Here is a 27,065-nt window from a genome sequence, read left to right as displayed (position 1 = left end):
CAGATCAGACCTGCAGGAATCTAAAGTTGAGTGGGGAATCATGAGTAAACTGGCAATTTCAATATACCATGAGAAGGACTCTGAGACAGGTAAATCCTGAGCGCTGCGGAACTACCCAGAAGTATTTTTAGACCTAACTAGATCTTTCTTTTTTTAAAGATTTTATTTATTTGACAGAGACACAGCAAGAGAGGGAACACAAACAGGGGGAGTTGGGGAGAGAGAGAAGCAGGCTTCCTGCTGACCAGGGAGCCCAATGTGGGGCTCAATCCCAGGACCCTGGGACCACAACCTGAGCTGAAGGCAGACGCCTAACGACTGAGCCAGCCAGGCGCCCCTAGACTTAACTGGATCTTGTCTGATCTTTAGACAAGCTCAATGAGGAAGCTGAGAAATGGTATTTTACAGATTATTAGACAAGCTAAGCGAGCAGAAGCTCAGTATTCATAGTTCCATAGCTACTAGTGAGAACCAGAATCCAAGGCTGTTGAATTCTGGCCTGCGAGTCATTCAGTCCTTTTAGCCATGAGGCCCAGACTGGAAAGTTAAAATACAGTGCTACTAACATAACTAGATTTTAACACAGGAAAGGAAATCAAGGGTGCTGCCAGCACTCAGTGCCCATGGTATAAAAAATGATAGCTTATTTTACTTCAGATGGCGTTCAAAGATGGAAAGTAGACTTTTAGTGATCTACTACTCTAAATAAACAAAGCTTTAACAACAAAAGCATTTTAATCATACAGAAAGGTATAAAGAGTATAATGAAGTCTGTGTACCCATCACTCAAATAATTAAATCATCATTCTACCAATTATATTAAAATTATATCTATGCCCCTCCTATATATCCTATCTTTTCATCCATAAATACTTCAGCTTGCATCTCTCACAGTATTCTTGCACCTAACAAAATTAACAGCCATTTCTCAATCTCACCTGATATCTCCTCCAAATTCATATTTCTCTAGTTGTCTCAAAAACATCTTTTAGCAACTGACTTACTCTCATCATGATTCCAACAGGACCCACACACTGCCTCTGGCTGGTAGGGCTTTGAAAATCTGTGAACCAGTCCTTGCCCACTGCTCATCTTCTCTTCTCATGCTATTTAGTTGCTGACGATGTCCCACGGTCTGGATTTGGCTAACTGCACCTCTGTGCTGTCACTTAACAGGTTCTACTATCTCCTGTCTTTCCAATAAAAACTGATGGTTAGAATTAGAGGTCTGATAAGATTTAAGTTCACCGGGGGAAGGCAAGGGTAAGAAAACTTCATGGATAGAGCTGTGTGCTTTTTCCTGCATTGTGTCAAGAAGCACACAGTGTCTGGTTGTCCCCCTCTCAGGCAGTGATCACTTGTCTGCTGCCCCAACCACCATAAATTTCCCCATCCACCTTTTACCCAATGCTTTTTGCACCAGTAAGGACTGCTGTTCAGACTGACTGACTGCTTTTCCATTAGGGACTGTAAACTGGAGATTTTCTAATTTATCATTTCTTTTTCATTTATTAGCTGAAAAAAATTTTTTTAAAGGTTTTATTTATTTATTTGACAGAGAGAGACACAGCGAGAGAGGGAACACAAGCAGGGCGAGTGGGAGAGGGAGCAGCAGATCTCCCACTGAGCAGGGAGCCTTGATGTGGGGCTTGATCCCAGGACTGTGGATCAGGACCTGAGCTGAAGGCAGACGCTTAACGACTGAGCCACCCAGGCGCCCCTTAGCTGAAATTCTTCTAGGAAAGAACTTTCTATTATCAACTTCCTGGTCACCACAATATTTGGTTGTAATGAAAAGCCAGGATAAATGTTTGAGTCTTTTCCTTATTTACCCATTTTAGAATAATGAGTTGATGGCCTAGCAATCTTGGAAGGTGATTAATATATTTTTTGGTATCGCTGTGAACTCATTAAATTAAAAATATTTGATATTTTTCAATCCACTTCTGTAATTTTTCTATCTGATGCAAATTATTCCATTTTTGGCCAGCAGGAGCCCCTTCAGCTTTGTCTGTGCATCTTTCACGTGGGACCCTAGTAATCTTTTAGCTTCCTTACTTTCTGGCACAAGACAGTCCACGATTACCTTGTATATTTTATGCCTCAGACCTGCAACTAGTTATTGCTTCAAGAAATGGTATTCAGAGATGTGGTCTATTAATCTTTAACACATAGAGGTAAAAACTCTGCCCCTATAATTAACCAAATTTTCCTCACTAGCAGACACCTCCACTAAGGCAAGCATCTCTGAATTCCTAGTTCCTAGCTCTACACGATATATTTCTAAGACCTAAGGTAGTGCCTGGTACATAGATGTGTAATAAATATTTACTGAATAAATAAATATTCACCGAATGAATAAAGCTCTCCCAAACTTGTTTCCACTGATGAGTTCCTCTAGGACTGTGAGTGTCCACCCCATGGCCTACAATAATCTATATGCTGTAAGGGAGTTGCTGCTTTTTGTCTGGCTTCCATTTTCTAGGATAAACCTCAAATCCTTAAACTCTCCTCCAACCCATTTTTCCTTCTTAAACTCTTTAAAAAACTTACTTGTCTTATCCCACTTCACTTTTCCTGATGATGACGCCTCAACTTTGCATTAATTTCTTCTACACGTGCTACAATTTCAAGGACTTTTTCAACTCATTATGATTTCAGAAGGAGTTAATTTTCAAATCTTTCATGCCATACCACTCACAAGGTATCCTGGCATCATGTTTTCTGTGGATCATCACCAGCTGGTTACTGATCAAGCATCATCTAATGTGAGAGGCTCACTCTCGTAAGTTCTAACATTCTGAACCTCACACTTAGTAATAACTGCCCTACCCTTAACAATTTCTTGCTCTGAACTTCTAAAATGATTCTAAATAGTGCTAATTTTTCACGTGTTAGGGTAAGTAGAGAGCAGGTCTTACCAAAAGTTTACTTATAAACTTGAAAATCACATTGCAAAGTCCAGATCATGATAAACGTTATTTACGAGCACAGTGGGCACAGCCTTGACTCCTCTGTGACACCAATCAATGGAGTCTGCAGCTGAATGTTAAGCTCCTGACAACAGCCCAGTGCATGATACTTTATATCCAGCTAAGTAACCAAGACCATGTTTGTAAATTTTTGTGAGCATCAGATTCAGCTGGGGATTCTGTTAGAGATACAGAAGCCCTGGCCTTTCCTCTGTAAATTCTGATTCATGTTTGGGGTAGGGCTGAATTATCTGCTTCCCAATAAATTCTGATACACAGCACAGCTTCACCACTATGTCAAATACAATGCAATCACTGCATTCCTCAGTTTAGGAACTTAGTCTGTTGGAGCAAAAATAGGATTAAAAGTATAGTCCTGGAGTAGAGTTTTGCTTTAAATAATCAAATCCTACTACTGAAGGTTAGACAAAACAACAGAAATAGGAAGAGGGGAAGAAATGATATTTGGATTCTAGAAACCTTATCAACTATGAAGACCCAAAGGAAAGAAGTCCCACATGGGGGATCACCTCATCTTGTGCATCCTTCTTGATAAGAAAAGGGAGATTCCTGGCTGTTGTCATGAGAATGTCAGCTGCTTGCTCTGTGGAGAGGAAAGGAAGAATACGGGCAACCATTCTCTTCCCTTTTCGGATACACATGATCTGTACAAAGTGGTCATCACTTGGCCTGCAGGGGAAGGAAATGCTCACTTAGGTCAGCAAGAACAATTTAACACATCCTTTTTCTCCCTCTTACATGTTACTGAACGAACATGCTGTGCTCATTTTCACCCTACGATGACCTGTGCTACAAAACAGTGGGAATTACTTCTCCAACCCTCAACCAGATAATAAGTCATTTTTCAAGTTTCGTAAATGTAGAAAATCATCCTTTCACAAACGTATGTTAAATAGACTTGTTCAAACTACAGGTGTTCATTTCCTTTCAGTTTTATGTAACTAGACAAATAACATGGTTGATACAGCAAAATCTGAAAACACACATAAGTAAAAAGGATATAAAAACAATCATTTCAGAATTAACTTTATTTTTTTTTTTTTTAAATTTGACAGAGAGAGCGAGCTGGAGAGCACAGCAGGGGGAGCGGCAGAGGGAGAGGGAGAAGCAGGCTCCCCGCAGAGCAGGGAGCCCGATGCGGGACTCGATCCCAGGACCCTGGGACCATGACCTGAGCCGAAGGCAGACACTTAACCAACTGAGCCACCCAGGCACCCCTACTGCTACCATTTTTAAGAACCTTTGTGCTATATATTTTTTCACTGAAGAAAATAAAAAAAAAAAAAAAAAAAAAGAGTCCAGAGAATCCATACGGCTTTGTTACTTGGCTTTCTTCACCCAACAACTTCTTGTGACAATTTTCCACCTCAACAGACACACTTCAACTACGTTGATTTGATGGCCCCATAACATTCCCAACTATGGACAAGCCCACATTTATTCAACTGGTTGCCTGTCAACCTGACTCCAGAAAAGGTGTGTTGAAAAGAAGGGGTTTATTTTTATGTTCTGGTTTCTGTGTGTCCTGGCTTAGAACAATCACCAATTCAGGCGCCTGGGTGGCTCAGTTGTTAAGCATCTGCCTTCCGCTCAGGTCATGATCCCAGGGTCCTAGGATCAAGTCCCACATCGGGCTCCCTGTTTGGTGGGAAGCCTGCTCTCCCTCTCCCACTCTCCCTGCTTGTGTTCCCTCTCTCGCTATCTCTCTCTGTTAAAAAATAAAAAATCTTAAAAAAAAAAGAATCACCAATTCTCTTGAATGGGCAAAGGAAAGGGACTTTTCAGGACAGAGTCCTCTTGCATTCATCAAATAAACACTTGAGGTTTATTTTACTTTATTTTTTAAAAGATTTTTAAAATTTGTTTTATTTGACAGAAAGAGACAGACAGTGAGAGAGGGAACACAAGCAGGGGGAGTGGGAGAGGGAGAAGCAGGCTTCCTGCTGAGCAGGGAGCCCAATGCGGGGCTTGATCCCAGGACCCTGGGATCGTGACCTGAGCTGAAGGCAGACGTTTAGTGACTGAGCCACCCAGGCGCCCCAACACTTGGGGTTTATAGAACGTTTACTGTTAGCAAGATCCCGGGTGGGAGAGATGACAGATATAGATAAAAAGACACATTAAGGAGCTTAGTCCTCACTGGAAGACTGGCTGCCATAGCGTATGAGTCTTCTGTGAAAATCCCAATTAAGTGTAAATATCTATGCTTTCCCTCTCAGTAGAAAAGACTACATGAAGATTCCAAGGTTGAACATGCTAGAATAAAGCATAAAGCAAGTATAATCTATAGGCTGAAACACAGAAACCAAATCATGTTCCCCCCTGTCTCCAGTGCCCAGTGTAGTTCCTAGCAGACAGTGAATAGGTAGGTGTCGAATAAATGAATCCAGAATAAAGAGATTTTCTTCCTGGCTGGGAAGGATTATGAAATGCTTTATATGATGCGGCATTTGAGTTAGGCCGGAAGGATAGACTCTGAGCTTCCTTGGATGGTAAGGATGATAACCCAAAGACAGAAATGTGGAAAGTTCAGGTCAGCCGAGTAAGGAGTCCAGCTGGTCTCACGTGTCCCTCCAAGTGTACAATTCTTACCTCTCTTGTCCAGGCAATTTCCCCCTTAAGTTGTCATACATGCTACAAATTTTGTGCTTTCTTTCATCCGCCAGGGCAGGTCGCTCTTCTTCTAGACTTAGGAGATACCGCCTTTCATAATCCTCCACATCCAGGAGTAAACTATAGGTCTAAGTGAGACACAAAGCAGGCCACAGCATGCTGGGTCAGGATCAGAGTATTTGATAAACAATTTCACAGTTTAAGACCACCAGGTAAAGACAAAAGAGTGAAAACGAATTGTAGAGTAGGACTGAGAGGAAAAAGGTGCTCTTCTGAATCCAGAAAAACACAGTGAAAAAAAGAATTTGTCCCTGTTTGTTTTCCCTCCTGACCACTAACCCAGGAGATGACAGTGAATGATTACACCCTTTGCAAACTTTCCAGCAGCAAGAATAGCATTGTAACATAAATGATCTGTGTCACTGCTTCAAGTGATGCATTCTATTTATAAACACAGCAATAATTTTACTCCTGGGCACCAGGCACTGTTCTAGGCACTTTGCATGTACTCATTCACCAGACACGCCCATAACCCAGTCAGAAAGAGACTATATTATCATCTCCACTGTTGCAGATAAGACGAGGACAGCACAGAAAGGTTAAGGAGCTTGCCTCAAGTCGCGGACTCAGAAATGGAGAGGACGTCATTTGCAGCCTGGTTCCACACTCCGCGCTCTTCCTTGCTATGCCTGTGGCCTTGCTACACAGTATTTACACTTTACAAATCAATCGACTACAGAGTACCAAATTTTTCTTAGCACCCAGCAGAGTGCCTAGCATCCAAGGGGCTATCCACTAAATACCTGTGAACTGACTTAATTAACTCAATTAATTCACAGGTGGAACAATGTAATTTTTATTCTCAGTTTCTTAGAAAGGTAACCTGCTCCCAAACACTTAGCAGTTAACTGAACAAGCTTGGACAAAGACCCAGGACACTGTAACTGCAGTGTTCTTTCCATGGGGTCATAGGTGAGGCACAGCACATTCTTTTCTAGTGTGCTCTGATATACAACAGGCATGTAGGAAGAATATATTCATTAATTAAAATCACAGAACACTGCTTACTTTTCCACTTCTTGCATACACATACATGTGACAGCAGTTCCTTATTTGCAACTAACTACAGCAACAAATTCTAACACTTACTTTTTCAATGATGACAAGGGTTTTTCGTCTCTTGTCCCGAACCTGCTTTTCTTTTGTCTCCTAAAAATAAGAAAAGACTATTCAGTGTGAATTCTTTGCCTCTGTTAAAAATAATTTTCTAAGTGTGCATATGTAGTTCCATTTGTGACAATATTGTAAAAGAATCTTAACTCTTTGAAAGTTAATAATCTTGGGCACCTGCGTGGCTCAGCTGGTTAAGCGACTGCCTTCGGCTCAGGTCATGATCCTGGAGTCCCGGGATCGAGTCCCGCATCTGGCTCCCTGCTCAGCAGGGAATCTGCTTCTCCCTCTGACCCTCCCCCCTCTCATGCTCTCTCTTTCATTCTCTCTCAAATAAAGAAATAAAATCTTAAAAAAAAAAAGTTAATAATCTAAAACACCACTAACTGGACAAAGGTCATAGAACAGACTGAACTAACCCACAGAGACTACTGAACTGAATATTTACAGACAGGCAAAAGGTAGTTATAGAATGCAGTAAAGATGCAGATAATCACTGGAAAATCTTAAAACACATAGAAAAACGGTAATTTTTGAAACTGGAATAAACAACCAATGCTGTTTGCAGCCAATTACCCAGTTTAAAGACTCCTGCCACCTCAAATCTAGCCTGGCTGCCTTGGAGAGGAAGGTGTTAGCACCTCAGCCCACCTGCAGGAAACCAGAACACTAGGACACGCCAGGGGGGAGCTCCGAGTTCGACAACACACAACTCCGTTGTGTCTGATTCCCTCCCACAATGACCCCCAGGCAGCAGTGACGACCCAGAGTTTCTTAAACACACAATTCTGTTGATACTTACATCATCCTCACTCCGCGATGTCACTACAGCATCGATCATTTTTCGGGGGTTATTCACACTAGAGACAGTAAGCTTTCCCAAAGAGCCCTCGAACTGCACTGCAAGGACAAAACATTTCCAACAAATAACTCAGCAACGCAGGCAAGGCAGTTTCAAAGACCTTTATAGTCTCCACTCTTTTACAGCCTAACAGTTCAGTATAAAAATCTACGTATCTAATGTGATCTCTTACCCAAATCTATCTTTTCCCATTTTGTGGCTGCAATGATAATAAAAATCTGAAGTATTTCCCCTTTACTATAGGGATACTAGAGATTAGATTTCAAAAAGTTAAGGAATCTCAAGCAATAAAGGATCTAAAAGTCTATCTGCTAAACCACTCATTCCATGGAATAAAGGCAAGCCTCTGCATTTAAGGACAACAGTCCTTATAAATGAGCTTTGAACGTCTCTATATCCAGTCATCTATACAGTTCTATTTATCATATTGGCAGCTCGCTGAATTTCTTTTATTGTGGGCCCAGGGATAAGGACCTTACCTGGCTTATAGGCGTGCTCCAGTTTGGCCACCTGAGGGGTAATGAGCTTGGTGCGCTCCTTTTTCGGGCCTTCACCTTGTACTTCTTCAGCAGCTGACAGTTTCTCCAGTTTTTCAAAGTAATTCTACCACGTGAAGATGATTTCAGTTGCAACACAAGCCCAGAGTATGGCTGCTCTTATCATACATGGTTAGACTGGTGGCAGCAACAACTTGGGACTCTATAAATGTATCGATCTTTAATTTTTTTAATTTTTTATTGTTATGTTAATCACCATACATTACATCATTAGTTCTTGATGTAGTGTTCCATGATTCATTGTTTGTGCATAACACCCAGTGCTCCATGCAGAATGTGCCCTCTTTAATACCCATCACCAGGCTAACCCATCCCCCCACCCTCCTCCCCTCTAGAACCCTAGGTTTGTTTTTCAGAGTCCATCGTCTCTCATGGTTCGTCTCCCCCTCCGGCTTATTCCCCTTCATTCTTCCCCTCCTGCTATTTTCTTTTTCTTTTTTAACATATGTTGCATTATTTGTTTCAGAGGTACAGATCTGTGATTCAACAGTCTTGCATAATTCACAGTGCTCACCATAGCACATACCCTCCCCAATGTCTATCACCCAGCCGCCCCATCCCTCCCACCCCCCACCACTCCAGCAATCCTCAGTTTCCCGAGATTAAGAATTCCTCATACCAGTGAGGTCATATGATACATGTCTTTCTCTGATTGACTTATTTCACTCAGCATAACACCCTCTAGTTCCATCCACGTCGTTGCAAATGGCATCGATCTTTAATTTTTGCTAGACTGCCAGATATCTACTTCTCAAAAAATCCCTACAGAAAAGCCCAACCTCAACGGAAATATCTTTAAAGTTAGACTGCCGATATTTTTAACTGAGAGAACCAGATTATTGATGCCAAAGAGATTTCAAAACATTGGCCCAGGAGCCTCTGTGTGTAAGGAATAAAAGGCATGTAGAGAAACCTTCTAGTCAATAGTGAGAGGCTCTCCATCTTCGGAAGAGGACAGAATTTGCTTAGTCAATTCTGACCCAATTGAATACCACCTCAAAAGAAGATTCTGTCAGTATTTAAGTTGACCGATATTTCCCTGAGTGCCTCACCAGAGTAAAGGACTGGATGACTACCTACCTGGTAATAGAAATCGTCCAGGTAGGGATCAGTGCTCTGCAGCTGCATCATCTGGATTTTAGAGACCCAATCCTTCTCTCGCTGCAGCATGAGGTTGGCATAGGGGTCCTTGCGGAGATGGTCCTGACTGCTCCGGTGACTCCCTCTGTCTCCGGCACCATTGAGACTGCGATGCTGACTGAAAACACACACAAACACAGGGGGCACATTCGCTCCATTTCAGGGCACTCGTTAGGCCTTGTACCAATTCAGGAACAAGCCAGGCCAGTTAAAAAAGATTCCACTTTGTTTTTGCTAGCAAAGGAGGGAAAAGAATTGAATCTAAAGGCGGCGTTAGAGAAGAAAGAGCTGTGCAATACACACTGAAAGAAACAAAACTGAGATGTGAGTGCCTCATCACGTGCTGAGCACTGTCACCCACGCACTTCTGTTTAAGCCCCACAATAACCCTAAGAGGTAGGTGGCTTTATATTCTCCACTGAAGACAACAAACCGAGGCCAAAGAGGTGTGAACACAGGCCAATTTGACTCATCGTCTACACACTTTAACTTGCTGAAAAATCATGAAATACTTCAAATATAGAGAAAAGCCCACATTAAACATTCATTTATCCACCACCCAGACTTAGTGGAAAAAAAAATTTTTTTTTATTTGCCCCAATTTGCCTCAGAGTTTTAAACAGTAATATTAAAGCAACATACTGTTGCATTTAGTTAAGGCTCTCTTGCATGCTGTCTGGATCCTGGTTTCCTGCCTCCCTTCTTTCTCAGAGGAACCACTATCCTGAGTTTGTATGCACTCCCCCCTGAAATGTTTTTTTTTTTTTTAAAGATTTTATTTGAGAGAGTGCTCCTGCACACATGTGCATGCGGCCGGAGGGGCACAGGGAGAGAGAGAGAAGCTCCACACTGAGCACGGAGCCTGATGTGGGGCTTGATCTCACAACTGGGAGACCATGACCTGAGCTGAAACCAAGAGGCAGATGCTTAACCGACTGAGCCTCTCAGGCGCCCCTCCCAGCAATGTTTTTAAGACTCATGACTCACGTATCCACCTTTAAATATTATACAGTATTATTCTGTGTGCCTTTAACTTTTACATAAATGGTACCACAGATGTAAGTCTGCTCCTTGCTTCTTACTCAATGTTGTGCTTTTCACATTTATCTGTGTTGATAGCATACCCAAGTATATACCCAAAAGAACTGCTGGCATGTGGTGTATCCACATTTTCAACCTTATTATTTACTGCCAAATTCTCTCACAAGAGGCTGAGAGAGGCTGAGGCTAACCGATATTCTTGCCAATGACGACAGTGTTGAGACATTTCAAATTTTACTTGTCTGATGATGTAAAATGGTTATCTAATCTTAATCTGTATTTTCCTGATTATAAGCAAGCTTGAAATCTTTTTTTTTTTTGAGTTTTAGATGTACAATATAATGGTTCAATGGTTTTAATTACTGTACTCTTAATCCCCATCACCTATTTCACCCATCCCCCACTCTCCTCCCCTCTGGTCACCATCTGTTTGTTTTCTATAGTTCAGAGTTTTTGTCTCTTTTTCCTTTGTTCTTTTGTTTTGTTTCTTAAATTCCACATATGAGCAAACTCTTATCAGCTTTACTGAGGTATAACTGACATACAAAGAACTATGCATATTTAATGTGTACAATTTTAGAAGTTTGGACATGCAAATACTTGTTACACCATTACCACACATAAGATAATAGATATATTCAACACTCACTAGAGTTTCTGTATCTTCCATTGATTTTTTTGGTGGCAATAACACTTTACATGAATGAGAACCATCCTCTTTATAAATTCTCAAATACATAAAACCATATTGTTAACTTCAGGCACTAGAAGTTCCATATTTTAACACAGTCAAATATATTAATCTTTTCCTTTATGGTTTGCACTTTTTGTCTTATTTTAAAAGCCTGTATTTTTCCCCCTCCGAAAAATATTCTAGAGCTTCTTCGAAAGTAAGAAGGAATTACACACATAGAACCATAAAATTGAAGGTTAAAGAAACCTCAAAGTTATGTTTAATTTTCTTATTTTCTGTATATGAATGATTATAGAATGCCAACCCCATGAAGGCAGGACTTTGACATATTCTTCTTTCAGTCCCCAAAACCTACCACAGTGCCTGATATACAGCCAGGGCTGCACATATAAATACATATTTATATTTGTTGAAAAAAGATTAGATTACAGGCAAAAACAGAGTGGCTGTTGGCTGTATATTAAGACTGAAACATAAGACTAGCTATTATATTTCAAAGTTACCTCTGAGCTGAGATCATAAACAAAGGTAGTTAAGAGTATGGTTAAGAACTTGGTAAGGAGTATAAAATGACTTATAAAAAAATCAGACCTAAATTATATTTCTGATGTATGACAAACAGATTTATAGAATCTTAGAAATTAGTTGATAAAAATCTTGTCATTTAAATCTACTGTATCAGGTCACCTGGGTGGCTCAGCTGGTTAAGCGTCTGACTCTGGATTTCGGTGCAAGTCATGATCTCAGGGTTGTGAGATTAAGCCCCATGTCGGGCTCTGTCCTGTGGAGGCTGCTTAAGATTCTCTCCCCTCCCCCACATCCCACTCTCTCTCAAAAAATGAAAAAAAAATTAAAAGCTAGTGCATCAAAAACATAAAATGACAGCATATATGATCTTCTTTACCAATAACAAACTTAATACTAATTAAATTTACTTAAAAAGTAAACTAAATTAGTAGCACCTTGTTACACTGTCAAAATTAAAAGTTGAATTAAGAAACCACCAAGGAGCTGGATGAGTACTTACTTTAATTTTTTTTAAAGATTTTATTTCTTTGACAGAGAGAGCAACAGCAAGGGAACACAAGCAGGGGGAGTGGGAGAAGGAGGAGCAGGCCTCCCACGGAGCAGGGAGCCCGATGTGGGGCTCGATCCCAGGACCCTGGGATCATGACCTGAGCTGAAGGCAGACACTTAACAACTGAGCCACCCAGCTGCCCCGAGTACTTACTTTCTGTTCTGTTGCTGTCTCTGATGCAAGAGCCGACGATGCTGTGGATGGAGGTGAGTTGTGTCTGGTCTAAACATTGGGGCCTGAGATCTGAGAAAAAAGGGAAAGATTTTTAATTCTGTTCTGTGATCTGAAGTTTTAGAGAATGTTGTCAGTATAGGATAACTTCACACAAGTGCACTCAAGGGAATGTTCAAGTCTATTCTCAGATCATCTTTCAGAAGGAAAAGACTGTTACATTTCTACATGTCCTCTACAAAGACTAATTAATTCTCAACTCCTAAGAAGAGGATCATAAAATTTGAGTGAATTAGCAGTGAAGCAGAACTATCTTCTTCTTCCTCCTAACTGTAAACAGAAGTCTCTTAAAAGATTTAATGTAGTTAAGTTTTAAGATTTAAGATTTAATGTAGTTTAGTTTCAACTATTTGGGAATCACATTGAAAATGTATGTGTGATGGTCAATTTATGTCAACTTGGCCATAGGCTATGGTGCCCAGTTGTTTGGTCAAACACTAGTCTAGATGTTGCTGTGAAGGTATTTTGTAGATGTCATTAAGAAAAAAGAGGACCTTTGAAAATGTGGGTGGTTTTCACCCAACCAGTGCGAGGCAGTAAGAACAAAAACTGGTATTTCCCAGACAAGAAGGAATTCTGCCTCAAGCCTAAACACAGACGTGCTGCCTGAGTTTCTAACCTGCCAGCCTGCCCTACAAATTTCAGACTCAAGACTGCAAATCCAACTCTTATCTGAATTTCCACTTTGTTGGCCTGCTTTATTCATTCCTTAAATCTTTTCGTTAAAGTTTTATGTATGTGCATATATACATATATATGTGTGTGTACACATATATTTCATTGGTTCTGTCTCTCTGAGGAATCCTGATACGATATAACATGTAATAAAATACAATTTCACTAGAAGCAGGAATCCGAACCCATTATAAAACCAGATGAGAAGTGTGCAACTTAGCTAGCACTGAGATGAGCTGACTACTTAGCATCTACATCTCTGGTCCTTAGCATATGGTAATTCTTGTTAAATGATAAGCACTTTGTGCACCTGTGTGTTTGTAAAATGGATATAAAGTGAGACCTAAGAAATGTCAGAAGAAATAAAAGATGTAATTAACTAGCAATATGCAAATTACACAGGAAGCACGTGACTTTAGTGAAATGTTAATTCATAAGAATGCCTGAAGACTGTCAAAACATTTTTGTGTTTGATGAGTAGATGATCGAGTAACATTTCAAAACACACCCCTTGCAGACATGGAGGCCTCACTGACAAAGAGCCTTGGGCGACTGATGGGTCAACAGTGGCATTAGTTTGCACACCTTAGGTTTTGCAGGTGCGGCCCTGGGCCAGGGGAGTGCTGGGGCGGAGGCGGCGGAGCGGCAGGGGGCGCAGCACTAAAGAAGGCACGGAAGCCAGGTGCTGGGGGAAGCACCTGCCCTACTCGCCCTTGCAGCAACTTGGGATTCATGGCAGCAAGCGGACTACCAACAAATCCAGGGACCCGTGCAAACTGGCTGGGAGACATCCGTCCAGGTGGTAGCTAGAAAGAGGGACAAGATCTCAGATTTAGTGAATCAGCAAGGCCTCTTGCTTTTATCCACAGAAAAGTGAATACTGTTTCCATCAGTAACTTTGTTTGAAAAAGTGAAGGAAAAAGTAAGAGGCAGTAGAGCCTGATTAACAGCAAAGAGAGATGTCACCTATGAATGTCAGGAAAGTAAGAAAGCTCTTCATGCATTCGGCTCATCACAGGCTTACCTGTGCTCCTCCAAGAAGCTGTGCTCTCTGGAGGGGGCTGAGAACAGGAGGAACACTAGGAGGGAAAGGGTGACCGAGTAGGGAAGAATTCTAAGAAAAAAAAAAAAAAGACAAAAAATTATACACAATCTGTGAAATAGGTAAATCGATATAATAAAGGAATTTAGTAGGAATGCAGAATAAACTTGGATATAAAAATGCCCAAACTGTATCGTCAAGCTGTCTATGAAAGTAATATGAAAAAGAGCAATGCTATAAATCAGGAAGCACTATGATCATGTAACCTGAAGAAGGAGGCGGTAGGATGAGGGAATGAAATAGCAGGAAACCAGATGACCATGCTGGGTGTGAATTTTTAAAGATTAAAAAAAAAAACAACTCAGGTATGAAACAACTGAACATGATGAACGATGGCTTCTGACCTGGGGACCCTAAGATCCAGAAATTCAAGTATGGAGACTATAAAAAGCACAACTAATTTAGGAGATGTCTATACACTAGTAGCGATCAGGAACCATATGCTGCACGTTTTCATTAGGTTGTGAAGGGACGTACCGGGACACTGCAGAGCTGGTTTGGAGATACTCTGTCACCATAGGGAGCAGGATAACGTGGTGGCATCGGGGGTCGGACATGAACAGGCTTCGGACACAGGATCTATCAGGACAAATATATACACAACTACACTCAATGAAGTCAGTTTTTCCTCCACCTACACTCCCTCCCCTCAAGTACTGGTAGAGACACAGAACTCAATGCAAAGCCCTACTTCTAAGCAAATTGCTATGGCTATGGGTTCACAAAAGAACCTTTGGTCACTTCTCGTAAACACCAAGCACCGTGCCACTTGTAACTGAGGAAGATTTAGCTAATTCTCCAGTTATCCCCACCCTTCCATGCTATCTGAGGGAGGTACCAACAGATATTCTGATTTGCAAATTCTCTGCAAGAGGATATTATTTTGGTAGCAGTGAGGGAGAAGGAATGATAAGAAAGCTGGAGGATTAACTAAGTCCTATTCTGAAGCCCCTGTGATATGGCCGCCATGCTCAGCTCCTTTGTGATACATTGTGACTCCACCATTTCATAGAATACTGAGCCTAACTAGGCCATACCAACACCACCCTCCCCCCATACCTTCCAAATTGGCCTTCCTTTTCAGCTGCTGGTTTCAGGTGGAGGAAAGTCTATGGAACAGGACTGCACAGGCTCTAGGGAAAGCAGGGATATCTTAAAGGTAAAAAGGGATGTGGACAATGCTGTGTGTCCCCACTCCCCCCGGCTGTCAGTTACCTCTCTGCCAATGTTGTGGGCAGCCAGCAAAACACTTGGAAAAGGATATATACACTACATGTGGCTAACTACCCTTTTTCTCACCCAATTAAAAGGCAGCAGCAACAGGAGCAGCACCAGCAAAGGGCATTAGGGAATGTGTCTCTTATTTGTACTACCTTCTCCTCTAATTGGCTATTTCTCTTTCTCATCTAATGCCTACCCAAAACTTCCACCCTCCTCCCAGCATTGCCAACTTCCCAAATAGTTTTGCCCAGATTCCCAATATCCTGGGCTGAGTGCCTGTTAATGAGAGGTACCTGTTGGTTGAAGCTGGGTACAGCCATCTGCTTAGGTGGGGTGCCTATGGGGACGGCTCTAACAGGAGGACTCCCAATGATAGGTGAAGTTGACCGCCGTGGTAATGCGCGCTCAGAAAGGTCTCGATCATCTTCTGGACCCTGTGGGGGCCTCTGAGGCAGGGCATATTCTAATACAGACACCGTAGGCATTTCCTAATTGAGGAAATAGTTAAAAAAAAAAAAAAAAAGAGAGAGAGAAAATTAGCCCACAGCCACCTTAAAATGTTTTAATAATCTGTACAGATTCCAAAATCATCTTGAGAGATTATTTTAAAATTTTAATTTTATTTCACATCCAGTAACATTCCCTCTCTTTCGTGTACAGTCCTCTGAATTTTGATAAATACATAGATTCATGGATCTACTGCCACGATCAAGAACAGAGCAGTTTGGTTACTCCCTTAGCAGTCAAGCCCTCCCACCACCTCCAACCATTGGTAGATACTGATCTGGTCTCCATTCCTATGGTTTCGCCTAGAAATGACTTAAGAAATTTGAATTATAAGCTAACAAATTTGAATTCTAATGGCTCCGTTTCAACCTTTCAAAATAAAGCACAGTCAAGTGAGCATTGCCTGGAGGCTGAGCAAGTGTACAGTCAACCATTGTTGATGTTTGTACGTCTCTGTACAAACCACGTACAGCTATGAGCAGGAGGTTAAGTGATCAACACAGTAACAGCAAATGACATACATCTCCACGTTGTTTCAGTAAGGAAAGGATCAAGACAGGAGTTTTTGGATACTAGGAATTTGTATAAAGAGAAAATGTTTAATACCTGAGCAAGGAGTGGCCCTCGGATTCGTCTCAGAACTTCAGATCCATCCCAGATGCTGGAATTGAGACTTCCTGGTTGGGGCTAACAAAACAGGAAAACACATACACAAAGTCTGGAACAGTGAGAGCTTTCTGGACGATTTACCTGCTTTCGGTGAACAAGGCTCCGAAAGAGTCTCAACTGCTTGAGAAGACGAAATTATAGTGTTCCAGAATATGTATTATTCCCCACCTTCAACTGCTGTGATCAGGAATTATATTAACAGTTTTCTATGGTATATGCAAGTTTCTCAGGGTAGCAGATGAAACAAAATGGCACAGCTCAATACTTCACCTTAATTACTAGTCTGCGATAGTTCTCAAATCAGAGTAACTTACTCACTTGCAGAACTGGCCTGGTCTGCACTGCCCTCATGATAGCTGGATCTTCTAGCTCATTTTCAATCACCATCTTACTGAGCCTTTCTGCCAGATTCTCCTCATGGTCACCCAACAAGTCCATCTCATCCCTTTCTCCATTGCCTGTTTGTTCATTAACTGCCACTGGCAGCTTCTCTTCCAATTCAGCCAGGCGCTCATGTGCTTCCTGCCAATCATCATCTGTAAGGAAATCATAAGAAATATAGTTCATACTGAGACTAGAAGTTTTATGAAATTCTTTTGTTAACCAAATGAATGATTCTAACTTTAGAAGATAGTAAATTTCCACTTAGAGACATGAAATAAGATTTAAACTAAGGGGCATAGGAAAGTGGGCTTTTCACTATTAAGAACTAATAACATCATACCAGGAATATAACTCAAGCACTTAGAGTGATAAAGCTTAATACGTTATCAGTGGTATCCAAACTGTATTCTGAAAACAATTTCTAAACTGGTGATAGGTATGTACACGACAACCTGTTGGTTCTGAGATACTTTTTTTTTTTTTGAGGATTTTATTTATTTGTGAGAGAGAGAGAGAGAGAGAGAGAGAGTGTGTGCGAGTGCACAAGCAGGGGGAGTGGCAGGCAGAGGAAGCAGGCTCCCCACTGAGCAAGGAGCCTGATGAGGGACTCAATTCCAGGATCCTGGGATCATGACCTGAGCCAAAGGCAGACGCTTAACTGATGAGTCACCCAGGCATCCCTGGTTTTGAGAGTCTATGACATATCAGGCAAAAAAGTTAAAACTCACTGCATTAGCATACACGTTCTTTTAGATTATACCTCCATCTTCTTTACACGCTCTCAAATCCATTTCATTCATTCAATTAATATGTGTTGAGCACCTATTATGTGTTAATGTTTTAGGGACATGGGATAGATCAGTGTACAAAAGACATAGAGATCCCTGGCCTCTTGCAACTTTCCTTCAAGCAGGGAAGAGACGGATAATAGACAATAAATGTAACAAATAAATAAATTAGATACTCTATCAGGAAATGAAATGCTATAGGCATATGGAGGAAAAGCAGGTTGAAAACTTTAAATGGGATGGTCAGAGGTACACCTCATCGTGAGGGTGACATCTGAGCAAAGATTCAAGGGTAAGATAGTTAGCCATGTGGATTATCTGGGAGAAAAGTGTTCCACACAGAGTGACAGTCTGTAGAAAGGACTTAAAGATGAGTGATGATTTTGAGAGACAGCAAGGACTGCGTCTGGATTGGAATGATCGAGGAGGAAGAGCAGGAAAAAAATGAGGCCAAGTAGGTAGTAGGAAGGAGCTCCTTCTGGGTCTTTTGGGTCACTCTGACTGAAATGGGGGGCCACTGGAGGTTTTGATATGGCTTGACTTTTTGAAAGAAACAGTCTGGCTGCTTTATTGAGAACAGATTCGGGATGTGGGCGGTGAGCGGGGAAAGGAGCAGAAACACTGGAAGCATGGAGGCCTGCCAGGTGGCTACTGTAGCAACGCCGGGGCAAAGGTGATGGTGACCTGGACCTGTGTCTGGTCCTTTTCCATGTTAACAACACTCTGGCTATCCCTGTACACTCCTATACAGTCTGTAGCACTGGCACTCACTTGTCTTCTCACTTTGTATGCCAATGCAGCTTTATTTTTGAGTCCTGCCACAGCATAGGTAAAAATCTTCACAACCCTCCATCAGCTTCTCTAGAACTAGACCTTATTTCCATCACTCTGTCATTCCAGTGCTCCTTCATCTCACCGCTCCATTCTGCTTCCACTGGAAAAGCTCTACGCACTATTTTGCTCCTTTTGGCATTCAAATTCAGATATCTTTCCCTCCTCATGGAAGCTTTCCCTAAATAATCTTTTCATTTTAATGCTATCTTCACCTCATCTAAACATGCAAGACTTTCAAACTCACAAAAACCCCATGAGACTTCCAGATGTATAATTTGGTATGATGAGAACCACTGTCTAGTCTTTGGGCACTGCGGTATATTTGAATGTACTATTTGTGGTAAAGAAAAAAACTCACTTTAGATGAAAATTACAGTATTAATTTATCAGTTATCTGGAAAAATATTCTTAGTGTTATTAAAAATCAATTGTACTGGGTGTTATATGCAACTAATGAATCACTGAACACTACATCAAAAACTAATGATGTACTATATGTCGGCTAGTTGAATTTAAATTAAAAAAATAAATAAATCAATTGTGACATTAACATTTGTGTCATCTTTGCTAAGGAAGAGTAAGCTGAGCACGTTTTTACAGGATAGATTGTTTGTTGCAATTTTACTAACTCAGTGATGCCAAAAAAAATGGGGACTCTATAATCCTGAATGAGGGGATTTTTTTTTTTACATTTATTTCCCCAATTTAAGAAGTTAATTTGTTAGTGGTTTGCTCTAAGGCAGAAGAGTTCTTAAACTTGCGTTGTCTTCATTTACCACGTCCCATACTCATGCTTACTAAGTTTATCAGATCCTACCAAAAATGAATAGTTTGTCCTTAATTTAAAAACACTGGTTAAATAGCCATATTCTGTGAGAATGGCTCTGTTTCAAAAATGTAAGCAAAGGATTCTATGCCACAGAATCCCATCATTACCATTTTAGGTTTTCCTTGCTCTTGTGAAAACTCATGTGAAGCAATATGCCAAGAGATCACACGTCCTTACTATTAGAGGATATTTCATTTGTATCTTTTTCAAATGACCTAAAAATAAAGTTACTTAGATATGCCAACGCTTGACCTCAATCCACAATGGTCAGAATGATAAAGGGTAGGCAAAGGAATACCAGAGAAATGAAGAAAAAGAAGTATTTGTTTTCCTTCAACTAATTAATCTATACCCTGATGTGACAGGTTACTCAATCCACCCACACACACCCCCCCACCAGCTGCTGTCTATCTCAGGAATATTTCTGAATACACACAACATGAAAAGGAAGTACAGGTGATTTAATTTTAAGGCAACCTAACTCCCTAAAGATTATAGCAGCTATCAATAAAAGGGAAGTGGAAAGAATGGGGAGCCCTTCCAAGCAGAGGCAGGAGATCCCAGAGATTCCTCAAGGACTGTTTTGAGGACTGATTCCTCAAGGTAGTTTACCCTGATTGTATTTATAGTTACTTCACCTCTCTCATACTTTCCTTCCACATTTGTTAAATGAAGATAGTAACAGTACCTACCTCACTGGGTTCTTGTGAGGATTAATAATAAATATAAAACATTTAGAATGGTACCTGGCAAATAATAAGTACTCTGTAAGTGTAAACTTTTATTTTTAGAGAATGAGTTGAGATTACCGTGGCCATTTACTGCTCTAAGATGTAAACATTTTTCCACGGAGAAGACACGGACTAGTTTCTTTTTTGTTTTTTTTTAAGATTTTATTTATTTATTTCAGAGAGAATGAGAGAGAGAGAGCACATGAGAGTGGGGAGGGTCAGAAAGAGAAGCAGACTCCCTGCTGAGCAGGGAGCCCGACGCAGGACTCGATCCTGGGACTCCAGGATCATGACCTGAGCCAAAGGCAGTCGCTTAACCAACTGAGCCACCCAGGCACCCAAGGACTATTTAAAAAATTTTTTTTATTGTTATGTTAATCATCATACATTACATCATTAGTTTTTGATGTAGTGTTCCATGATTCATTGTTTGTGTATAACATCCAGTGCTCCACGCAGAGCGTGCCCTCTTTAATACCCATCACCAGGCTAACCCATCCCCCCACCCCCCTCCCCTCTAGAACCCTCAGTTTGTTTTTCAGAGTCCATCGTCTCTCATGGTTCGTCTCCCCCTCCGATTTCCCCCCTTCATTCTTCCCCTCCTTTCTTTTTTTTTTTTTAACATATATTGCATTATTTGTTTCAGAGGTACAGATCTGTGATTCAACAGTCTTGCACAATTCACAGCACTCGCCATAGCAGACACCCTCCCCAATGTCTATCACCCTGCCACCCCATCCCTCCCACCCCCCCACCACTCCAGCAACCCTCAGTTTGTTTCCTGAGATTAAGAATTCCTCATATCAGTGGGCGCCTGGGTGGCTCAGTTGGTTAAGCGACTGCCTTCGGCTCAGGTCATGATCCTGGAGTTCCGGGATCGAGTCCCACGTCGGGCTCCCCGCTCAGCGGGGAGTCTGCTTCTCCCTCTGACCCTCCCCCCTCTCATGCTCTCTCTCTCTCTCTCTCATTCTCTCTCTCAAATAAATAAATAAAATCTTAAAAAAAAAAAAAGAATTCCTCATATCAGTGAGGTCATATGATACATGTCTTTCTCTGATTGACTTATTTCACTCAGCATAACACCCTCCAGTTCCATCCACGCCAAGGACTAGTTTCTTAAGGAAAGATTGACATCAGAGCATTAGTAGCCAGTGACTTAAAATAACTACTAACAAGTATCATTCAAAACACCCACTCTTTGAGTTAAAAACTATCAAACCATAACATATGTCAAAGGTCTGACATTTTACCTCCTGGTTTAAATTCTTTACACCAGCTGTCTATCTACCTGTATGGTGCATTAAACAAATCACAGGCTGACTTAGCAATTTTTTTTTAGTAAACAAATATGTACAATATTTATATCAAGATATTATGAAGAATTAAGTTTTTTTTAAAAAAGATTTTACTTATTTGAGAGAGCGAGCGAGCTCACGCACATGCACAAGTGCGTGAGAGCATGAGTGCGGGGGGGGGGATGTGTGGGTGCGGAGTTGGGGGAGGGTAGAGGAAGAGGGACAAGCAGACCAAGCAGACTCTGCACTGAGCAGGGAGCCAGCCATGGGACTTGGTTCCAGGACCCGGAGATCACGACCTGTGCCGGAGTCAGACACTCAACCGACTGAGCCACCCAGGCGCCCCTGAAGAATTAAGATTTTAATTTTAGGGGCACTTGGGTGGCTCAGTCAGTTAAGTGTCCAACTCTTGATTTTGGCTCAGGGTCCTGAGATCGAGCCCCGCACTGGGCTCTGCACTGAGCGTGGAGCCTGCTTAAGATTCTCTCTCTCCCTTTACCCGCCCCCACTCATGTGCATACGCTCACTCTCTCTCTCTCTCCCCCTAAGAAAGATTTTAACTTTATAATTCATATATAAGGATTCATATTCGGAAATTTTTTCTCCATTATAAACTTTGTTGACCAAGAAAAGTCTTCCTTAATCACTTATGCCCTAGGGTACAAAGTGGGCTAACCATATGCTACTTCACTGCCTTTACTTTTTACTACCTGTTCTTGTACCGTGTAACCCTAGGGGCTTTTTCAATGTGTGTGAACTTTTCTTTTTCCCACCATATCGCATACGGTTTTGTACACTCTAATGTCCTTTTAAGGCAATATTTTCCCCAACTTGTGAGGAACACAGAAGCAGAAAAAGATTGTCCATAGCATGTTGGAAGTCAATGAGAAGAGATGAGATTATTTCTCTTCTGTCCAGGTTCAAAACTGAGGACATCTTAGTATGCCATCTCATTTTAATATAATATCTATAGATCAATTCCATCAACTTTATTTAATCCTGAGGAATTTGCTAAAAAAATAATATTCAGTATTATTCAAATAATATTCAGATTCCTTTTCTTTTAAAAGAAAAGGAGTTCTAGAAACAAGCAATGTTTGTAACTTCTATTGTATCCTATAGGTTATTACTAAACTAACTTCCAAAAACAATTTGCAATTCGCATCAGTTCCTTGCATTTGCAATTCTATTCTACATCTCTTTCCCAGTGATCTCCACGGAGAGAGAACAGCATCTTAGATCATGTCATCCTCTTGGAGGCTCTCATCTCCTAAACTATGGCTATGATCCAAAAGGTCTTTGGTTTCCTTCTGTAGTCAGTCTCGCTTCTACCTTAAGTGCTTCTCTTGCTGCTCCTGAATAGTGGCAGTTTTAATCTCTACTGAATTTTGTAAACCTTGACTAACAATACTATGCTTTATCATTTTTTCCAGTTAATTCAGCTCAGTCTAAGTTTTAATAAATTCAAGCTATTCACATCATTGCAAAATGAGTAACCATTATCACACCTTTAAGACCTTTTATTTGCTTTTGATATTCAACATCTTAAGATCAGTCACTATTGTGAAATTTCCTCTTGCTACTTAACTTTGAATATTTGCTGCATAGACAGAAATGCTGATTCCAAAGAAATCACATATATTTACACATTCCAACAGAAACAGTTATTGCCACTTTTCAACACCAATGGTTAAAGCAAAAATATTTGCATTAACTCTTACCTACTTTTTTTGAAAATACATTTTATTAGTATATTTGCTCTAGGAGGTCTAATTCTCCAACTTTATCATATAAAATTGTTGCCTAAGTTTCCCATTTTAGAGTACTATAACTCTGAGCCATGTTAAGTTTAGTCTGGCTCTTTAATTTTTTTACCCTTTAACAACTCCTAAAATATTTATCTACATCTTGGGATGGGAAAATTTCATCTGTGCACAACACTTTTCTAACTTAAGAAGACTTCCTATACCACAATTCTTAGAATAAAATTCTTTTTATTTTATTGATGATACTATGTAAGGCAATAGTGGGGTCATGCAATACACCAATGGTTAACTGAGTTTTAAAACATACACACCCAAGTCCAAGTTTTCTTTTAGTCTACTAGTTTTCCAAAAGTTACATGTTCCACAAATAAAAATTTCCTTCTTCTAGGATTATTTTAAAATCTTTATAAGATGGCTACTTGTCTAACCATTTGCATGCCTTATAGCATCAACCTAGAGCCATAGATAATATAGCTGGAAGGCACAGGGCTCAGAGAACATCTGGTTTTATATATAAATGAGGCAAAAAAGGGGCCCAGGGGATTGAGATAGATGCTTCCAGTGAAGACTGAACTATTCTGAGACCAAGAATAGAATAGTTTGCTCAATTTGTGAATGTAGTTACTCCTACTAAGACAAAGCGCTTACAAAAAAGAACATTTGAAGAGCAAGAGACCAAGATGACATTATAAGAGAAAGATGTCACTTACCAACGGCACCTGACCCAAATGTATCATCATTGAATTGATCAATCTCTTCATCTTCTTCTCCCAAGCCCTGAAATGCATCTTCATCTTCATCCAGAGGACAATCCTCTAAAGACTAAAAAAAAGAGAAAAGAGATTAGCTATTCATGAAGTTCACACCTTCATTTAAAAAATGTTCATTTTATCTTCCCAATCATCAGAATAGCTTATGACCTCTTATAAAGACAGCATTTTTTCTACCCCCAATTTCACTGACATTGGAAAATGGCAGTATCTTCTTTCAGTTTCTTTTCCCAAACACTCCATTTCTCTATCAAGAATCTAATAACAGTATTTTTCTTTCTTTTTTTTTAAAGATTCTATTTATTTGACAGAAGAGAGACACAGCGAGAGAGGGAACACAAGCAGGGGGAGTGGGAGAGGGAGAAGCAGGCTTCCCATGGAGCAGGGAGCCTGATGCAGGGCTCGATCCCAGGACCCTGGGATCATGACCTGAGCCGAAGGCAGACGCTCAACGCTTAACAACTGAGCCACCCAGGCGCCCCTAATAATAGTATTTCTTCATGCAACCAAGGAATTAGGCCCCCAACTTTCTTGACATCACTGGTTAGAATAGTAATGACAACTCAAAATGCACACTTTATCATTATTTTGAGTTTTATGTATATTTTTCAACAAAAGTATCATGTTCCTCATTTTCATGTCAAAATTTCAACTATTATGTCCTTTTAAAGCTTTCTCTTCCTCTCCCCCCCCCCCCCCCCCGTTTTCTGTAGGCCCAAACTCTGGTGATGAAACAGAAAGCTAAATTTTCAACCCCAATTAAGTGAACTCTGGAAAAGCTGTGATATGGTGAGTTCAAGTTTTGGCCCCATTCTTACAAGTGGTGCAAACTTGATTAAGTCATATTCTGGTTAACTCATTAAATACCTCTTAAGTACCTACTGTGTCTCCAGCTCCGTGTTAGGCTCTGAGTGGTAACAAAGGGACAATACCTTAGAGAGTTGTGAGGATTAAATGAGGCAAAGGTTTGGCAAAGATTATAGATTGCTAAACAATGCTAGTTATCACCACAATAATTTAGGTCTATTCTATTTTAAATATTACCCCGCTCCACTTCAGTTTTCAACTAATTTCTTATTTTCCAAGTTCTCTTTTCTTTTGGCTACTCTGCCTACTGCACCTCATCATCTCCATGTTTACATCAAGTCAGTTTGGTCTTGAACCGTTCCTATCAAGTACATGTGTCCCAAGTTTTCAAAGACTCAGAATCACAATACCACATATCAACAGGCAGGTCTGTGATACACCTTGCCAGGCAACTTCCTTTAAATAGGCTTTCCCAAAAGCAAGGTTAGGCCGAAAGGCCATTCTACCCGTCTTAAGCCCTTCCAAACTTCCACAAAGCAGGCATACAACTGTCTCCACAGCAGAGGCAACTTCCAGCTGCACTCCTTTCCAAATCACAAAGATCTACTTAGCCAAATCACTGCTTTTTTAAATTATAAAGACTCTTAGGGATCACCCAGAGCAGCCCTTTCAGTCTACAAATGTAGAAACTTTCTATCAGGAGACTAAGAGTAGCTCAAGGTCATACAGTGAGTTAGTGGCAGGGTCAGGACTCTAGACTATTGCTACATTCCCGGGATGGTCACCAAACCCACGTCTCTCTCCACTCGCCCAGAACTTCCGCGGGACACGCCCCCTCCCAACTCGGAGCCCTCTTTGGTAAACAGTCTCAGGCCCCAGTAAAGGGCAAGTCCAGCTCCCCCCCCCCCCCCAACCCGCTGGGTGCCCGTGCGGACGGGTGTGTGTGTAATTGGAGGGGAGCTGGTTCCGGGTCCAGGGCGGGAAACGTGTCTCTAGGCTTTCCTGGGAGACTCTCCCTCAAGAGCCAGGGGGTGGGTGCAACGCTCTCCCCTTCACGACTCCTCCCGGGATGGGGGTGGGGGATGGTCTTGTTACAGCACTTAACGGACGCTCCCCACCTCAAAACAGAGGCCAACTCTCCCCAGCGGTAACTGATAGGACAGTCCCGCCCCTGTCGGGACTGGAGCCGGCTCACCGCCTTCGGATTAAACCCGCGACCCCAGGCCCCACGCGTTCTACTCGGTCCCCGGGGTCCCGCTGCCAGCCCCTCCTTCCCCAGGGGCGCGGGACGGACGCGCGGGGGGTGAGAGAGGAAAGGGGGCGCGGGAGGGAGGGAGGGGTCACTTCCGGTCGCAAGAGCTCACCTCGTAGCGGAACATTCTTGGGGAAGGGGGGAGGGAGCGGGGAGGGGAGTGGGGGAGGGAGGGAAGAAGCGCTGACTCCCCGGTCCTCCGCTCGCGGGTCCTCCACCGGCTCGCGACCCCTGGCCGCCGCCGTACGCCGGAGCGTGCGTGGGAACGTGCACAGGCGCGCCTCGGGGAGGGCGGCAGCCCCGCTCCGCGCCCTGAGCGGCGGCTGCGCGGGGACAGATTTCGCGTCCCGCTTCCTAGTCTCAGCGGCGGGAAGGAGGTCCCGTGGAGAGAGACTGCGCACGCGCCGCCCGTCGGGGGCTTCCTCGCGAGCCGGACTCGCAGCTCCGCCCCTCGGCTTCTTTGCGCCCGCCCCGCGCTCAGGTCCGAGTCACGAGTTTTCCGTCACCGACGGGGCGGAGAAAACCCCTGTGATTGTCACAGGATATGGCTTTGGGGAGACCGAGGCTGAGCCCGGGCTGGGAGAAATGGAGGTTCCTGGGCTGTTTTTCCAGCGACCAGCACGGTCTTCGGGGGGCTCTGCTGTCCTCGCGATACACCAGGCGCGGAGTAGAGGGGGAAAAGCCCGACAGATGCAGCTCATCGAAAGGGGCTGAATTCGTCGCCACTTTGAGCCGCATGTCACCCGCTGAATCCACAGCAGGTCGGGGCTGTGATTTATGTGTCTCGAGGTGATGACGGCGCCTGGTTTTTATAAAAAGCGGAGGCTTGTTCCGGGAGGTTCAACCAGGGTGATATTTTTAGGCGCCAGGCGCTCCGGGCACGTGGCGCCCGGGAGCCAGAAAGGGCAGCGCGGCCGTGGGCAGCAAGGTCATCGAGGCCGCGGAGCGCCACCACGGCTGCGCCGCTGGGGGACACCACCTCCCAAGCGGACCGCGCCCAGGAAAGAGTTTGTCCTGGTTATAAGCCTCCGCACCCAGGTTCCAGGAGTCTGATGG

The 27,065-nt window shown here is 42.2% G+C and overlaps 1 protein-coding gene across 1 annotated transcript in view; it reads right to left on the bottom strand.

Moving 5' to 3' along the window:
• The window catches only part of PATL1 (PAT1 homolog 1, processing body mRNA decay factor), a 31,339-nt gene extending 4,965 nt beyond the window's left edge, over nucleotides 1-26,374 (bottom strand). Inside the window, exons 1-15 of the mRNA XM_025878474.2 lie at nucleotides 26,122-26,374; nucleotides 23,891-24,002; nucleotides 16,872-17,089; nucleotides 16,491-16,571; nucleotides 15,671-15,865; nucleotides 14,634-14,735; nucleotides 14,079-14,168; nucleotides 13,640-13,860; nucleotides 12,302-12,391; nucleotides 9,276-9,453; nucleotides 8,118-8,241; nucleotides 7,579-7,676; nucleotides 6,756-6,815; nucleotides 5,586-5,734; nucleotides 3,503-3,662 (exon numbers count right to left, since the gene is read on the bottom strand). Of these exons, the coding sequence (XP_025734259.1) occupies nucleotides 3,503-3,662; nucleotides 5,586-5,734; nucleotides 6,756-6,815; nucleotides 7,579-7,676; nucleotides 8,118-8,241; nucleotides 9,276-9,453; nucleotides 12,302-12,391; nucleotides 13,640-13,860; nucleotides 14,079-14,168; nucleotides 14,634-14,735; nucleotides 15,671-15,865; nucleotides 16,491-16,571; nucleotides 16,872-17,089; nucleotides 23,891-24,002; nucleotides 26,122-26,136 (1,893 nt within the window). The 5' untranslated portion in view covers nucleotides 26,137-26,374. The remainder of the gene's footprint in view (nucleotides 1-3,502; nucleotides 3,663-5,585; nucleotides 5,735-6,755; nucleotides 6,816-7,578; nucleotides 7,677-8,117; nucleotides 8,242-9,275; nucleotides 9,454-12,301; nucleotides 12,392-13,639; nucleotides 13,861-14,078; nucleotides 14,169-14,633; nucleotides 14,736-15,670; nucleotides 15,866-16,490; nucleotides 16,572-16,871; nucleotides 17,090-23,890; nucleotides 24,003-26,121) is intronic.
• Nucleotides 26,375-27,065: the final 691 nt, after the last annotated feature.

This window comes from Callorhinus ursinus, unplaced genomic scaffold (assembly GCF_003265705.2).
Source record: "Callorhinus ursinus isolate GAN/ISIS: 27379988/994484 unplaced genomic scaffold, GSC_fseal_2.0 scaffold21, whole genome shotgun sequence".
NCBI classification, from domain to species: Eukaryota; Metazoa; Chordata; class Mammalia; order Carnivora; family Otariidae; genus Callorhinus; species Callorhinus ursinus.
Note: the sequence above shows the minus strand (reverse complement) of the source record. Positions and strands in the feature narration are given on the sequence as shown.